Below are 17,927 nucleotides of genomic sequence, written 5' to 3' on the forward strand. Positions count from 1 at the left end.
TTATGACCTTTTTACCCGCCTTTAATTTGTTTTCCTTTGTTACAAAAGAACAAAAAAAATATATATATATATATTCAGTTAAGGGGCCTAAATGAAATCAAGCTTATGTAAAGTGAATTTGTTTTAGACCTAGAGAAGCAGATTCATGAATTATTAATAGGGCCTTTTTCCAAATAAATAAACTAATGAATAAATTAACGAGCAGGCTAGTGAACATCAACACACATTTCCCCATCTTTTTTTTTTCTTGTTATTGTTTCCATAAAAAATGTCTCTGGTATCAGTGTCCAATGCATTGGTATGCTTTGAAAAGTAGTCTGATGGCAAGGTGTTATGCGATATAATGTGAAATCCACAGGGAACTGGATTAGGGACAATGTAAGGGGCTTTGCCTTGGGAACAGACTGGCGCATTTTGCTGCTGGCGGGCATAGCAAGTGCTTAGGCCAATCTCGCCTCTCCGAACAAGTCAAAATAGCATCCTGCCCATCCGTGGTCACACAAAGGACAAAACAGGACATCCGCAGCAGTCCATTAACACATGAGTCTGGGAGATGTAGTTGAGAACTCCCCGTGTCTTTCTTTGCCACTGCCGCCTTTCCTTTCACGCATCCCACGGCATCGTATCACGCATTCTTAGTCCATTCAGAGCTAAAAAAATAACATTTTTTACTCTTAAAACTATGCTGTACTCTGCATCATTCGCTTTTCCTAGTGTTTTTCAGTACTTTGATGTGCTTTAGCATCCATCAGTGAATGGGGGGGGGGGGGGGGGGGGTGGTCAGTATGAAAATGTATTGTCCTCACCTACTATGCTTGTGTACTTGTAGAATAGGATGTGCAAAGTTTTAGAAAAATATCCAACCTCAAATTTTGAAATGTGTACATTATAACATTCACACACCTGTGTTTTAAATTGAAAGTCATCGGCATAAGTAAAAAATTTGTGGTTTTAGACCTGAATAAATAATCGTATAATCATTTATTTCACTGTCACTACAACTAAAAATATGTATCTATTCGATAATTGCTTAATTGGTCACTCCAGAAATACTAAGTGTGAAACTGAAGAACAAGAATGAAGATAAAGTATATATCGTTCAATAGGTAATGATCCATGTGTATACAACTATTTTGTTTGTAAATTTAAACACATGTGAATTTGTTGCACAAGTACACATTTCAAAGTATAGGTTATTCTCACGTCCATATCCAAGTAATAGACCTTTGCAGCATAACTACCTTCAAATGTCTCCCAAGCTTGGGTGAGCTCAGCCCCATATGTTCCTCTGAATTGGCCTTTAGAAAACTTTTATTTTTTATTTTCATTTATCATTACCTTGAGTACTGGCACAAATGTCCTTACAATGTAAATTCCGTTTATACGCTGCAACCCTTATTACAATCAAATTATGGTGTTGCTTCGTCGTCTGATGTTTACGTCGTATATGGTCATGCCTGAGGAGCATGTACGGGCAAAGAGCCCAACCTTGTTTGGAGCGCTGACCTTGTAAACATGAACATGAACAACCGACAAAGTGGATTTAAAAGAATCAAAGGACACCGTGTACTGCGGCCATCCGTGATGGTGTATCACAGAGCAAGGGCCACATATGAGGCTAGGCTTAGCTAAGCCCAGGTTTCCGTCGCTCCAAAGCAACCCGTCGAGTGGAATGGTCGGGGGAGTTGTGTATGAACACTTTCTGGAATGTAAGCTAAACGTTTAAAAGCCATTTACATCTGGTGTCACAGCTGGCGGTTAACCCTAGCTAGCTAAACAAATAACGTGGGATCAATGTACGGTAAATCATTTGTGACAATGTTTGGTTGAGTTCACTGTAAAAACCCACCGCAGTCTGTGGCTTCAGAGCAATGCTACATTTGGTTTACATTCCAAAAGGTTTGTGTTTCCATCCTGACCGTGCGGTCCCTTCTGTGCTTCCATACAGGGGCCTTTTTGTTGAGAGTACTAAAAAAAAAACAAGGTGACCAATCAGGCTAAAGCACGGTGGCATTGTGCCCCTCCATCCTCGGCAGCCTGGGGTCTTGCACCGTCCCCATGGTTACCAGCAGCGGGCGGCTGTTCTCCGACATGCTTGAGCGACCCATGGTGGAGGAGGAGGTGGTGGTGGTGATGCTGCCCGCCGACGGGGCCGGGGGCTGGAGCAACGTCGGGGGGGGGTTGGCCGTCTCCAAGGGCACCCCCTGCTCCTGGAAGCCGTAGCCGATGTTCCCGCAGGGGAAGCGCCGCAGTCTGTAGAGGGGCACCTGGTGAAGACCGGCCGAGTCGAGGAGCAGGGGCGACTGGGAGGCAGGGGGAGGGGGTGGGGGCAGCAGGGGTCTGCACATCCCCTGCTGCTGCTGCTGCTGCTGGTGGTGGTGGTGAAGCATCTGGAGCTGATGCTGCTGCTGCTGCTGCTGCTGCTGCTGCTGCTGCAGTTGGAGTTGGTGCTGGAACTGCTTGTGTTGGTGCTGGAGCCCCAGGGCGCCAGCCGCCTCCGCCACCGTCCGCCCCACCTGCTCCTGGCCCTCCCCCGGCACCCTGCTGCCCCCGCCGCCCCCCATGAAGCCCTGCCTCTGCTGCTGCTGCTGCTGCTGCTGCTGCTGCTGCTGCTTCCTCTGCTGCTGCTGCAGGAACCAGGAGCCGTAGGTGGGGTTCCACAGGCTGCTGGGCTTGCCGTTGCGGTCCTTCTCTTGTGGCAGCTGGCCCTGGGCGAAGGCCAGGTTGACGTGGCCGCCCTCGCAGACGGGCTGGGCGGCGGCGGCGGCGGCGGCGGCGGAGGAGGAGGAGGAGGAGGCGGAGGAGGAGGTGGAGGCGGTGGCGGTGGTGGTGGCGGCAGAGGAGGGCTTTGAGGAGGTCTGCAGGATCTGGTGCTGGTGCTGCCGCAGGCACAGCGAGGGTTGCTGGGCAGCCAGCTGAGCTTTGGCGTCGGGAGTACCAGGGCCGGCTACGTCCCCTCCACCTGCGCCTCCCCCCCTCCGGGTCTCCTCCCCGGGGTAGGAGGGGGGGGGAGGCTGGCCTCCTCCGCTGTGGCCGTCCGGGGTCGGACCGACCACCAGGATGGCCGGCACCGAGGCGTCGTCGGGATTGGCTGCCGCCTGCTCCTCCTCCTCCATCATCGGGCCGTACTCCACCGGCAAGGGCGTGGTCACCACGTCAGGGTCCTGGGAGGGGGGAGGCGGACCCACAGATTTGACCAACAAAACAACCAGTAAGTATCGGACTACTTTGAATCTGTTTAAACCTGCAGGTCTCTAGAGGTATCGGTTGTCATTAAAGCTATAGCTTCATCACTCCGCAAATTAAAGAGCGAAATGCCCTGGACGGCTTGGAGTAGCGCGTTTTAATGCTTCACAAACTTTGGACTTTTTATCTTTTTTAATGGAGCAAATAGATGCGGTAGAAGAGGAACATAGGGCAAGTTAAAATCTGTAAACACAAATTTATGACCTGGAGCCTTGGCATTACTACTTCAAAAGACGAACATCAGAGCACTCAGAGAGGTCGTCTGAGGGCCAAAGTGACCTGGCGTCCTGTCAACAGGAGGAAGGCCCGACCCGGAGCAGGTCAGAACACTCGTACACACGTTCATGGCACGTTAACTCTGGTTCAAGGGAGCCTGTTTTACACAAGCATCAGGCCTCGCTCAGGTTACCTGTAGGCAGTAGTCGATCCTCTCCAGGATGGTGGAGAAGTTGGGCCTGTCCTCAGGCTGGTGCTGCCAGCTCTGGGTCATGATGCGGTACCTAGGACACACACACACACACACAGACACGCACACACACACACACACACACGCGCACACACGCACGCATACGCACGCACACGCACGCACACGCACGCACACGCACGCACGCACGCACGCACGCACACGCACACAAACAAACAAACAGAACAGTTCAATTAAACATAATACAATAAATATAACATCCCCCAGCGGTATATGCTTGCACTAATTAAAGTCTCCAATCCCCTCTTTAGAACTAAAAAGGTATGTTTATTAGCTTGTTTCCATCGCTTGCTGGGGGAAATTAACAGCGGCCTCCAACAGGGTGGAGAGCTTTCCTCTGAGAATTAGACTGCGAGTGGAAAACATGGCAAACAAAGCCTGGTGATGCATTCAACAGACCTCTTCAATTTATTTATTTATTGCGAGGCTGCCTTTTCAATTACAAGTGATTCCTTTGTGTGCTAATAGCTACGTGTGGAGGGTCCATGTTCACTAAAAGGGGTGGAGTGGGCCAGGGTACGTTTGCAGTTTGTAAAATGATAAGCAAGCATAAAGCATGGGGGAGGGAGGGAGGGAGCGTGTGTGCGTGCGTCAGGAATGGACTGCAGGGGAATGGACTGCATCGGTAAGCCGGTAAAGTCACAAAGGTGCCAGAGTAGAATGTACTGCGCGCACCGCGCTGTGTGAAACCATGCCCGGGGAGAGACAAGACGAGAGGGAGATTTGAGCAGAATTTATAGTCTCTGTGGTGCTCCGTGCGTGAAGCTGGCGGTCAGTCCACGAAGGGCCGGGGGATTTATGGTCGTTGTTTCGCCGTAACGTCGCTGCGGACGTCAGTTCCCCCGCGGAGCCAGCACATTTCAAAGGTGTGCGTCACGATACAAACCGGCGCAGGAAGAGTGTCCCGGGGCCGCGATGATGTCATTTCTGGGTAGCGCCGCCGGCCCGTGCAGTTTACCAACAGGAACTTTGATTTTTTTATGTTTTGCTCACCATTAGAAGTAATGAGTATCTATATTTATCTAGAATAGTGCAGGGCCCGTTCAAAACATGCCTGTTCGAAACAAGCCCATTGCTCAGCCTCTTGCGTTGCTACTTGTAGCTTTTTCCAGGAAGCATTCATCCGAACGACTTCACACTCAACCATGCACTTCCTTGGGTCCTCAGAAATATACCCGCCAGGTGTGAAGTCGATCGAATGAACGCGTGTTGGGAAGATTGAATAACAGCCATACAAACATATAGAGCCTCCAGCGATTATACTTTGATTAAATATATATTATATACACAGCAAAGGGCTGCCAGGCATTCGATGAATTTGTCATAAATAAATGAGCATCTGTCATATTGGAAAGTTTATGAGGACAGATTTGAGCACATGGGACCCTTATGCTCAATTTGTTATTTTGGAAAGCGAATACAGTGGATGTGTGTGTGTGTGTGTGTGTGTCAACCTGTCTGTGCATGTGTGTATGTGTTCAGGGCTTCACTTACACTGGACCAGGGCAGTTCTTTGGAGGGTCCATCCGTCCCCCGTTGGTAACGAAGTCCAGGACTTCCTGATTACTACGGCTGGGATAGGGCATGTAACCCAGGGAGAAGATCTCCCACAGGAGGACCCCAAAGGACCTGAGGAGGAAAGGGAGGGAGACTGAACAGTTACTCTGGTAAGTGCACAATGTTGAACACTCAGGTGGTTTAATGATCAACAAATGGAACACACAATAATTGAACAGCAGCCGAATGCCTCCAATCTTTTTTTTTCTTGACGGATGTGGTTCGTAAAACATTTTATTCTGAATTTCGAAAAGCATTTAAAATCACCTCTTATTTAGTTTTCTGCAAAACAATAAATAGCCGGCTTCTCCCTACTGACAAGACAATTTCTGAACAAAACATTTTTGGAGAGGCATTTATGTTCATGGGACAATAGGGAGACACCGGATCAGCGAGTACCTAATCACCGTGCTCATCTAAAACGGAGCAAGACACAATGAAAAACACATTGCTCTTTGTGAACAGCAAACACTGCCATCAGAGTCATCGGGGCTGAAAATAGAGATGCAGGCGCTCACTGTGAGACAGATAGGGAGACGATGTGAGAAACAAAGAGAGCGGCCCGGGGGTCAATGTGAACGCTGATGTGGACCAGCCAGTCAGATAGAGACCCGTCCAGGGGGATAGGCAGGAAAGAGAAACAGTGATGAGGACAAGATAGGGCGTGTAGGAAGAGACCAGCAGCCAGAGGAGACCGTGGGAAAGAGAGTCTAGTAGGGAAAAGGTGAGATGGGAAATAGAGACTGGTATTAGGAAAGAGACCTGTAGTTGAAATGTAAGATGGGAAAGAGAGGCCCGAAGTGAACAGGAAAGAGAGACCAGTTTTTGAACAGGAAAGAGAGACCAGTAGTGAACAGGAAAGAGAGACCAGTAGTGAACAGGAAAGAGAGACCAGTGGTGAAAAGGAAAGAGAGACCAGTATTGAAAGGTGAGATTTGAAAGACATTTACAAGACAAGACATTTAATAGAAAATTAGGTGTGAAAGAGACCTGTAGTGAAAAGTAAAGATGTTCACGAGTCCCATAGTGAAAAGGTAAGTAATGAACAAGTCCCATAGTGAAAAGGTAAGTAATTGTCAAGTCCCACAGTGAAAAGGTAAGTAATGAACAAGTCCCACAGTGAAAAGGTAAGTAGTGAACAAGTCCCACAGTGAAAAGGGAAGTCGTGAACAAGTCTCATAGTGAAAAGGTAAGATGGCAAAGGCCAGTAGTGAAAAGGAAAGTAGTGAATGTGAGACCAGTGGTGCAAAGGTAATTTGTGAACGAGATACCAGTAATGAAAAGGTAAGATGGGCAGACTCACCATGTGTCGGTCTTGGAGGTGAAGATGCCCTCCATGAAGGCTTCCGGTGGCATCCATTTCACCGGAAGCATGGCACGTCCTCCTTTCCTGTAGTAACTGGCCCTGCACGCACGCACGCACGCACACACGCACACACGCACACACACACACACACACGTTCAGATATACATATGCATGCATACATATTCTATACGCGTGCATATGCACACGGTAATTGAACAAGCAGTGACAGATGTCTAATGCTTAATCTCTGATGGACAGCCTCTACAGAAAAGATCACTGACAATTTACAACGGTGCTATTAAACTGTCCAATATGTCAGCCTACACTTTACAAAATATTTAAATTAACTGACCAAATCGTGGCACTATAGCGCAAAGCAAAATTAGATATGTTAAAATCCATTGGAATTCCAATTGGAAAAGCATATAGTTTCAAGGGAAATAGGACTTAATTTCCCATGGGTTTATTACATTCTTTGCAAACGGTTACTTCTGCTTCTCAACTTCTAGTTAGCCTGCAGTTTTTCGCATTCTACGTTATAAAACACTAATTATGCAAAAAGTCTAACTAGTTGGTAACCAACTGGGACCCTCAGAATGATTAAAATACGTCAATATTTTCACTAAAGGCCTTATTTGCCCAAGAGGTGTGCAGGTATATCTCAGCAGACATTGGCAGGCACACCGCAATAAAGCTCCCCTTGGGACCTGGAGGCATTAACACACCTGGGTGACATTGAGAGGTGGAAACAAATCGATGGAAGGGACAGATTTAGAAACAAAGCAACAAAACAATAAGGAAAAATAGATAAGGTGAAGAAGGATAGAAAGAAGACAAATGCCTGTTCACAGTCATGTCGCCATGGCAACAACAGCAGCATTCAAAAGTAGAGGCTCAGAGTGAGAGGAAAAAGACACACCACAATTGAGCAAATAATGTCTCTATCTGGCACGCCCGCTTGATATACTGGTTACGATTTCATACTAAACGCAACATTTCAGCATCAACGCTCGTAGAATTCCTTATCTAAAAAGGAGGAGGAAAAAGCAGTGAACACAGCTGACAGGCCTTTTATTTTATTAAGCTAGGAGGTAGAACAAGTATCTGGTTCTCACGCGCAAGATAATCTGCGTTGCTGCTCACGATAAGAGTGTCTCAAGACATACGTCCCTGACATACATATTATCTATATAGTATATATTTTGTGTGTCTACACATCAAACGGTGGACTTGACTGTTCGATCTGTTGAATGCATTAGACGCGTGCCTGGAAGCGGTTTGCATGGATTCGAGGCCCTACAAAAGGAGAGGAATCAGAAGCAGAAATCTGTGAAATGTCAATACACCATTAGTGAGAATGGGTGAACAACTAAAAAGTATAATCTGAGGTTGAGGGATCATATGATGATGGATGAGTGTGGAGGATTATACTACACAGCTCGAGAACATCAATGATTGCCATCGCAACCGCAGGCAGGATTAAAATAAATGATCTGGTTTTGTTGCAAAGCTGGCAAATGTTGATGCCAAGATGTTTGCCTGCTGCCAAATGCTTTATGAATTCATTAGAGATCAATTTGTTGCAAACGGGCTTCATGAAGTGAGCTAAGTGGACCTAGAAGCGAGAAACTTGTCTCGAAGCCGTCACTGAAATGTTCAGCCTTTGAAAAGGAAGCTACCTTTAAAACAGCACTGACAGGAACCAGCATTCATCATCGACTGTCGAGCACAACACTTTACAGTAATCAGGAGGTGACACACAGAAAAACAAGCCAGAAATGCCTGGCAGCTTCCCAAAACACACCTGGCTGCCCACTCTCTCCTATTTGACTTTGAACAAGAACCGCTCTTAGAGTTGTTCGGGTCTGACACTGAGCACTCACACAGAACTGTGTTGCCTTTTCCCCGAGGCGTAGAACTGTCCCAAAAGAACCATTTCATTTTTATTATTTATTTATTTTTGCTCTGTTTTCATGGCCCGAGACAAACAACCGTCCGATCGATGGATAAATCGTTTTTTATATGCATATGGGCTTTATGCGCCACGTTTAGGACCACGCTCACAGCCAGGAGCCAGTGCAAACAGGCCGGGGCCCGAGCCTAGGATTACACCTGACTTTAACACAGCAGCGCCCATTCACTAACACCGATAACATGCATGTGTGTGTATGTGTGTGTGCTTGTCTTTGCGTAGATGAGCAGTCACCTGAGGTGAATGCAGGTGAGTTAGGTGACTTAGTTTGGTTGGGCATGTGAATTAGTTGCTGTGTGTGTGTGTGTGTGTGTGTGTGTGTGTGTGTGTGTGTGTGTGTGTGTGTGTGTGTGTGTGTGTGTGTGTGTGTGTGCGCGCGCATGGGTGCACATGAACAGTATATATGGTATATGTATCGTGAAAGAAGGCAATGGGGTGATAAGGACTTTCATGAACTTCCCCTTTCCCCCCACATAAAAGCCATTCTCTTGGTCCCATTGTCTCGTGGGCTGTTCATTCATGCTGGTTAGAGATGGGTGGACGTGGAATAGGCAGGGACAGATAGCAGCAGTATCACACCCTGGAGAGATGAGATACCGCACACACCCCTGTCTCAGCCCAATGATTGAATCACAAAACAGATGTGTGTGAGTAACTTCTGCCTATCCATCCACCGTTGGGCTCCATAGCGAGGCTTTCACCGCACCTGTAAATGTCCCGGGCCATCCCAAAGTCCCCGATCTTGGCCACTCTTCCCAGTCCCTTGCAGGTCAGCAAGCAGTTCCGTGCGGCGATGTCCCTGAAAGGATGGGGGTGAATCGTTACACATATACATCGCCTGCTGAACTATCTTTATGTCATTTTGAAACCAATCCTAGCGATACTGTGTGTGTGTGTGTGTGTGTGTGGTAAAAAAGCAAGGGTGTGTGCATAAATGATGTGAAGTTCACAAAAAACATTGAGATGCTTAAAGGGGGCGCATAATTTAATTGACCATGTACACCCCAGGACATAACCCTACCAAAACACGGGCCTCATGACTGAAGACAAGAAGTGTTGCTAAATTGTTTTATCCAGTTGGAAACTGCAATGAGAGATAATCCTTAGCTCAAGCTAAACTTTGTCATACCTTCCTTGCAATTAAACCAACAAGGTCTACGACGTATCAGAGGTCACAAACATGAAAAGGTATCAACTTGTCCGTCCTTTGTCGCTAATGTTGTACTATTTACATTCAGCAGGACCTCCATCCTGCTTTCTAAAGAAGCTGATTCTGAGTCAACAACATAAACACCTCTGCCACTACTGTCAACAATATCATGAGGCAAATACTCAAGTGGAGGTCTTTCCGGTAGTTTCTGAGTGTTTGCGACATTTGAATAGGCTCCCCTGCGAATCAATAGTGGAATCAAACAGCGTGGCTGCCCCGAGGCAAGCCAGTCAAACCCGCACGCTTGCCTACGCCGCTTCAATGAGTCACTTTCTAAAAAAATAACAGAATGGAACCAAGCGGACCCCATACAGTGGGGCGGGTGTGCTGTGTTAAGATAGAAAGGAGATGGAGAGAGCGAGAAAAGAGAAAGAGAGAGAGAGAGAGGGTGTGAGAGAGAGAGAGGGAGAGGGTGTGAGAGAGAGAGAGGGAGAGAGAGAGAAAGAGACAGACAGAGAGAGCGAGAAAAGAGAAAGAGAGAGAGAGAGAGAGGGAGTGAGAGAGAGGGTGAGAGAGAGAGAGAGAGAGAGAGAGAGGGAGTGAGAGAGAGGGTGAGAGAGAGAGAGAGAGAGAGAGAGAGAGAGAGAGAGAGAGAGAGAGAGAGAGAGACAGAGACAGAGACAGAGAGAGAAAGAGACAGACGGAGAGAGAGAGAAAAGAGAAAGAGAGAGAGAGACCCAGAGACAGAGACAGAGACAGATGGAGATGGTAGAGTGAAGGCTGATGATCAAAATGCCTCAATATATAGGTATTTTTTGGTATTCCTTGAGATTGCTCGTTCTTTGTGAAAAGAGCGATTTTTCACACGGCAGGCGCCACTGCTGTCTGGGAAAAAGCAATTGTGGCTCCGATCTGTATTCTGCTGCCGAGGCGGCGAATGCATTACACCTCAAACAAAGCACTAAAGGGAAGAAGAGGCGTTCCTGGGAGGACATTTCTCTTCCATCAAATCACAACGGGAAAGTTTCTTCCCCCCCTCCCGCCGGGATGATAAAGTCTCTTTCTGTGACGCCATGTTAAGTGATAAATAAAGTTAAAAATAGCAACAAAAAAAGCAATTAGCCGAGACATGGAATATAAACCTCCACGGGGATTTCTGATGTGGATTCTTATTTTTTGCGTCTTCACTCTCACTCTCCACTGAGCTCACTCCAGAGCAGACCCAACACAACTCAAGGGCTGTTGAGAACAGCTGGAAACAGTCCACCAAGACCCACTGCTAGCCTAGTTCTTTCTACACGTTTATATATAAATATATGAAGATTCCAAAAAAAGAGCCACATTTAAAATAGGCCAACGCTCTTAAATGTTCCTTTGATGAAGCCCCTCTCCGCAAAGTTTCTATGACGACGGCGTGTTGACGATGCTTGGGATTTAATTGCTCATTATCTCGGAGTGCGTGTCGACGCCGCTGGCGCCGCATGCGGCGGTCTCGCTGAGCGCCAGGGAACCCGGGGAGCCGGACGCAACGCACCAAACCGCGCGACGCGTGATCCTCGAGGCTGTGGGGAATAAGTAATGGACGGATAAGCCAGCCGTTTAGTCTGGCTGGGAAGGTTCCTTTGAAAGTTAAAGTCATCACAGGAGCACAAAGGGGCGGAGCTTGTTTCATTTTACGTTTGATGTGGATTTTGGAGCAAACGCCATAACCAAAACCATATTCGTGTATATATATATATATATATATATATATATATATATATATATATGCTACCATTTCCTCTCTTGTGGGGGTAGCAAAATCCAAGTCCTCCTCATTAAACCCGCAGGGTAGGATCTATGCAAATCGTTTGTTGCTGGTTGTGGAAAACGCAGCCAGCGTCGGAGTCAGCTAGCCTACGAGAGCTCGAGGGAAGGTCGCGACGGCGCCTGCATGCACAGTACGCGCGGCACGGTGTCATTAAACACATATCAGGAGAACCCCGTGATAGATGTCACGCTCTTTAATCATTTATTATCCGCAATAAAGAAACAATGGATCCGGTAATTGTTTCTGGGCTGGTGTTGCGTAGCCCCAGCTTGTGTATTGCCTTGTTTATATGCTAATTTACCTCGGAGGGAGGTGTCAGGCCCCCGCCTTCCCCAGCATATGTGTAAATATAATGCACATACTAAAAGATGATGCATGTCTATTTGGGGTGGAAGAAATGCTGGGTAAGGTTTTATACGGTCAGCCGCACCCGGAACAACGAGTGTGGATGAACACAGCAGAGCATAACCGGCACAAACGCCTCATCGCACAGCACAATCAGGGCTGATGATTGTGTTATGAGGCCTAGTCAAATACAATCTGATGTGTTTTCGAAAGAGGCAGCTCGCTTTCTAGACCTCTCAGTTTGAAAAAAGGCAACATTGATCGCCTGAAAACAGATGATCTTCTTCAGGATAACCGAGGGAAGATTTTGAATCAAGTGATTGTATAAAATATGTTCCCTCGAATCTGTTATGTTGAAAAGAGAAGAGAAAAGGGAACTTGAGAAAGCGTCTCCTGCTGGCTGCCATCAAAGCAGCCCGCTCTGTCAACCGTTGACACAAGGCTTAAAATCAGGAGGGCGCGCTTTGAAGTGTTAGCATGTCCCTGGGAACACTGGGCGGGAGAACAGCCAAGTGCTTTATGATGTTGTCACTCAACTCGGAGACAGAGAGGACACACACTCGTCCATGCAAACACCTAAGACAGTTCCTGAATTCACCGCAGTGGCAGGAGGTATAAGTTTTAGAAATAAAAAGCCCCCCAACTGATTTTTCAATATCAAAGCCCCAGCCCGGATATGTTAAACCAGTCCACATAGGGCCCATAAGGCGCACTGACAGGCTTTGGTGACTCTTTGGCACCACAGGATTGTAATGGGCCCCCATTGGTCATTGGAGTACTACCAGGAAATCAGGGCGAGAGAGATACAGAGGCATAATGCAAGGGGAGAGAGGAAATTCAGTTTACAGGGTACATTGTCTTTTAGAGAGAGAGAGAGAGAGAGAGAGAGAGAGAGAGAGAGAGAGAGAGAGAATAGAAAGAGAAAGAGAGAGAGAGAGAGAGAGAGAGAGAGAGAGAGAGAGAGAGAGAGAGAGAGAGTGAGAGTGTGAGAGAGAGAGAGAGAGAGAGAGAGAGAGAGAGAGAAAGAGAAAAGTTACAGACAATCTCCACGGCTCATGGGACTATTTCTTTAATTTTTTTCTTCAAAGGTCATTTGTCAACTGACGTTAGTGTTTCAGACTGCTGACTGGCAGGCCGGGCTCCATCTGCCAGCGCCCGGCATAACACCAGCTCTGGTGTCTTTACGCCAGCTTGTGGACGGCAGTAGCTACAATCAGCCCATATGTTCTGCCTCTTTTTTTGGTCTTTCTTTTGGACGCAGGAAAATCTATTCGCTGAGCAATCTGTGGCACTTAGGAGAATCCCAGGAATGGCAGTGGAGGGTTCCTTGGATGGTTAAGATGGATGCTGCCTCTCCTTTCATCTGCAAGTCCAGGGGAGGTTATGGTTTGAAGTTATGCAACTGGGATTATCATTTGTTTTAATTGACCATGAGGCTCCTGTGAGGGTTCTGGATGAGCCTTCGGACCATCTTCGTCACTATGCAATTGCTGCATTAGCAACAGTAACTAAACGCTGGCTAATTACGTGTGTTGCGTTGTGGCAGGTCATGCCATTTTTGAAACCTGCTAGGTTTGTTATTGCATGCGGTAATACACACTGTGTTTGACGGGGCAGTAGAGCTCTGGCTCGTCTGCTTGCTTTGTAGTGCATTGCAGACAAGTACTAAAAACAAAGGGATTAAGTAATGTCTCTGGGATGAATGTGGTTGAAAAGCTGTTTCGGTCCACTGGTTTGAACCTCTTCAATCCTGTTGACCCCCATGGATCACAATTTCTTTCCCACTTTGCTTACTTTTTTAAGCAATATTTGGAAGATGTTTGAATGTCATACATCTGTTTTCAAAAGATTGACATTTTAAAGAAGGATGTGTAACATCAAAACTGCTTTAAAACATCTCTAAATAAGATATATATCCAAACATCTTTAAAACATTGTACACAACCTCATGTCTAAGGAAATTCCTTATTAAAAAAAACACAAAACACGAGTTTTAATAGCATAGCAATGAAACACCCAGAGTGCTCCATGCTTTGTACTTAAACGCTGTCTTTAATATTTTTTAGCAGTTTATATTTTATTGAATATTAAATGGTACAACACAGTGCAAAACTAAATGATGTATTTTTATTTAGTGTGTCACTAGGCCGCTTTACGTGGCGTCTATCGATGTGCTTGGAGAAATAAACGATTGCAAATGAACTAAACAAAACATTTGCACAACATAAACGATTTTTTAACGATTTGCATTAAATCGATAGTATTTGTGTCCACTATATATCGACTATTTATTGTTCGTTTTTTATTGACACATTATAATCCGATGGTGTGTTGACTATATTGTTCGTATTTTATTGAAACAATATATCCCGATGGTGTGTTGACTCAATATTCAATAAAACATAAACTGCTAAAGAGTATTAAAGACAGCATTAAGTACAAGGCGTGGGGCAGTCTGGGTTTAACAGTTGTGTATTCCTATGAAAATTGGTGTGTTTTTTTTTAATGAGGAATTTCTTGAGATATTGTTCATATTTATTTGTAAATTACATCCCGATGGCGTGTTGAGTGTCTGAGCGTACCTGTGTATGAACTGGTTCTCCTCCAGGTACTGGCAGCCCCGGGCGATGTCTCTGGCCACATTGAGGAGGTCCACCATGGACAGACTGGAAGGCTGCTCCTGCTCACAGTATCAACACACAGGTCACGCAATAGACATGGAGGGTGTGTGTGTGAGTGTGTATGTGTGTGTGAGTGGGTACTCTAATACCCTCTTATACACCAATTTAAGTTGACTCCTAAGAGCTAATAAAAGTGTATGCCAAGTAAACATACAGTTTTGACATGACAAGTTCCCCAACCCCGGCAGGATCTGCGTGCAAACAAATTGAAAAATGACTGACGCGTCCACCCACTCTCACATGCACACGTACAAAAAAACACATGAGCAACGGGGAAACCAAACGGGTCTGGTTCAGTGTGTAAGTGTTATTTAACTTCTTCGACCTAAGCATGCTTTTAAATACACTGTAAGTGTGTAGGTGTGTTATGTGCGCATACGCAGATAGTTACGAATAATGTAGCTATGACAAATTTCAGTGCATGTGATGTTTGTATTTATGTGTGTGTGTGTGTGTTGTGTGTTTGTAAGTATGTGTGCCGGTATGTGTGTGTGTGTGTGTGTGTGTCCGTGTGTGTGTGTAAGTATGTGTGCCCGTATTTGTGTGTGTGTGTTTCCATGAGTGTGTGTGTGTAGGTATGTGTAAGTATGTGTGCCTCTATGTGTGTGTGTGTGTGGTTTTGTGTGTCCTTGACCTGTTAGGAAGTATGTGTGCCTGTGTGTGTGTGTGTGTGTGTGTGTGTGTGTGTGTGTGTGTGTGTGTGTGTGTGTGTGTGTGTGTGTCTGGTTTACCAGCCGCGGCCTGGTTTCCCTCAGGAAGGACTTGAGGTCTCCTCCGGCCATGAGCTCCAGCAGTATGAACCTGGGCAGAGCCTTCAGACTGACCCCTATACAGCGCACAATGTTCTGGTGGCTGAACTTGCTGTGAGAGGAAAGAACAAACGGACGCATTGGAGCTGGCAAGGACCCAATAATATGTAAAGCAGAGACGAGCGTTCCAAATAAGATGGTAATGCAGCTTATATGGGTTAGTTTCTAGAAAACGCTGTAGTATATCAACACATTACATTTTGGTATAGTAACGGATTGATTTTTTTTTAAAAAATATTAATTTCTATGAAAAGCCCCATATGACATTTTGGGAAAGTAACAGATTATTTTTTGAATAAGTAACAGATTTCTTTGGAAAAGTAACAGAGTACTATGGAAAAGTAATAGATTACTTTTTGGAAAAGCAAGGTGTACATTGAATGATGGCTTTCCCCCTTTTCACCAGTTATTTAGTTTTCCTCGGGTTAAAGCCATCATTCGCACTGCTGATCACTCGTCTCTCTGGGGGTCTCATCAGCACGCCTCACTTCAAAAGTCCCGCTCTCCACTGATGTATAGTATATACTGAATAAAGGAGTCTTTGTGTATATGTGTAGGTGTGCTCGTATATGTGTGTGTGTGTGTGTGTGTGTAGGGGTGTGTATGTTTAGGATGTGTGTGTTTATTCATTTGAATGCTTGTTAATGTAAGTGTGCGAGTGAGTTTTGCGTGCATGTGTGAGGAAGGCGAGTAAGTGTGTGTGTGTGTCTGTGTCTGTGTGCATGTCTATGTATGTGTGTGTTTGTGTGTGTGTGTGAATGTGTACGTGTGTTTGTGTCTGAATGTGAGAGAGAGAGAATGCGTGTCTGTGTGTGAGTCACTGTGAGAGAGAGAATGTGTGTTTTTGTGTGTTTGTAGCAGTTCCCCTACCTAATAATCAGAGCCTCCATTAGGAAATCGAGCTCATCCTGCTCAGAGCAGACCTCGGGAAGTGTCTAGGGTGGATGAAAAACACACGTCAGAACATAACATTTTTGTTTTGTCTTTTTGTTATATTGGATATTTTTTCTCTCACAGAAGGCTCAATGGGTAAACACTTTATATGATGCTGTCTGCCCGTGTCTCTGAAAGTGTGGCTGGTGGAGTCAAAGGGAGATATTACCTTCACCGCTACTTGCATGGGACTTGGTTCCCCCGCAATGCCCACGGCCAGACCCTCGTACACCTCACCGAAAGCCCCGTGACCCAGACCCCTGGATGGATACACACACACACACACACACACACACACACACACACACACACACACACACACACACACACACTTTAGGAAGTTCCGTAATTCACCACACCATTCACCAGCGACAGGTCGAGGCTGGGCTTTGGAAAATAAAAGTCACAAGGTCATACAAAATAAAAGCCCTGGCCCTTTAAAAAAAAAAATAAACGAAACAGTCTGAAAAGTATTTCCAATTCAGATCTTTACCCAGCGGGGGATAATTCCCCGGCGGGCGGCGTTACCTGGTGAGGGAGATGTTGCGGCGCGGCACCTCCTTCAGGTCGTTGACGGACGCCGTCTTGCCGGCGAAGCAGTAGTTGGGGTTGTAGTCGGTCATGATGGTAGAGGCCCGCAGCTTGCTCAGCTTACAGTCAGGGCTCTGGAGCTCCAGCTGGATGGACTGTAGCTCTGTGTGCTTCCGTCTGTACACTGGAGATGGACACACACACACACACACGCACGCACGCACGCACACACACACACACACACGCACACACACACACACACACACACGGACATGGAGGTGCACACACACACATGGACGCACACACAATCACATGCACACGCACGCGTGTAGACACACACACACACACACACACACACACACACACACACACACACACACACACACACACACAACCACACACACACACACACACAACCACACACACACACAGAGTGGGGTTGAGACACACGCACACACACACACAAAAAGTAGGGTGGATTCACACACAGACACAGGTCTGTGCCGGGGATATGGAATTCGATAGATGTAGGAGTTTCTACTGATAAACACCATTGGGAAATGTTGTAGACTCGAGAGTCTCTTTCCTTTTCCCCTTCGTGTTCACGTCGGGCTTTCAGGATCTCCCTCTCTCCCTCTGTCCCTCATTTCTTCTCGCTCTCGGTCTCCCCAGCTCCCTGCCCATCTATCTATCTATCTCTCTCCTCACTCGCTCGCTCAATCTTCCTCTATCTATCTCTAACTATCCATCTCTCAATCACCCTCACTTCTTCTCTCTTTATCTCCCTCTATGGCTCCATTGATCTGTCCTTCTCCCTTACTTGCTCCATCTTACTCTTTCTACCTCTTTCTCTCTCCCAAACTTTCTCTACATCCCAAGCTTTTCGATGCATTCCAAGTTTTGACCAATCACAAGTGCCTTTTTGAAACAAAAGTTTAAAAACAAATCGAAACAATTTTATTGCAGCGGGGACAACACATAAGCTTTTATTGATCAGCACGATGAAAACGTCTTTGCTTTGGCAGTTAGAAAGGTGAGTGCTTATGCTCTCCAGAGCCCACTCATGGTTGTGTTATGCACGACCGAGAGATTGAGTTTGTATA

At 46.2% G+C, this 17,927-nt stretch overlaps 1 protein-coding gene across 1 annotated transcript in view; it reads right to left on the reverse strand.

Moving 5' to 3' along the window:
- Positions 1 to 1,410: 1,410 nt before the first annotated feature.
- Positions 1,411 to 17,927, reverse strand: part of alk (ALK receptor tyrosine kinase) — a 294,090-nt gene continuing 277,573 nt past the window's right edge. The window contains exons 20-29 of the mRNA XM_060051906.1: positions 16,822 to 17,008; positions 16,463 to 16,553; positions 16,231 to 16,295; positions 15,283 to 15,412; positions 14,453 to 14,550; positions 9,272 to 9,364; positions 6,591 to 6,692; positions 5,225 to 5,359; positions 3,656 to 3,746; positions 1,411 to 3,164 (exon numbers count right to left, since the gene is read on the reverse strand). Coding sequence (XP_059907889.1) covers positions 1,998 to 3,164; positions 3,656 to 3,746; positions 5,225 to 5,359; positions 6,591 to 6,692; positions 9,272 to 9,364; positions 14,453 to 14,550; positions 15,283 to 15,412; positions 16,231 to 16,295; positions 16,463 to 16,553; positions 16,822 to 17,008 — 2,159 coding nt within the window. The 3' untranslated portion in view covers positions 1,411 to 1,997. The remainder of the gene's footprint in view (positions 3,165 to 3,655; positions 3,747 to 5,224; positions 5,360 to 6,590; positions 6,693 to 9,271; positions 9,365 to 14,452; positions 14,551 to 15,282; positions 15,413 to 16,230; positions 16,296 to 16,462; positions 16,554 to 16,821; positions 17,009 to 17,927) is intronic.

Source organism: Gadus macrocephalus, chromosome 5 (assembly GCF_031168955.1).
Source record: "Gadus macrocephalus chromosome 5, ASM3116895v1".
NCBI lineage: Eukaryota > Metazoa > Chordata > Actinopteri > Gadiformes > Gadidae > Gadus > Gadus macrocephalus.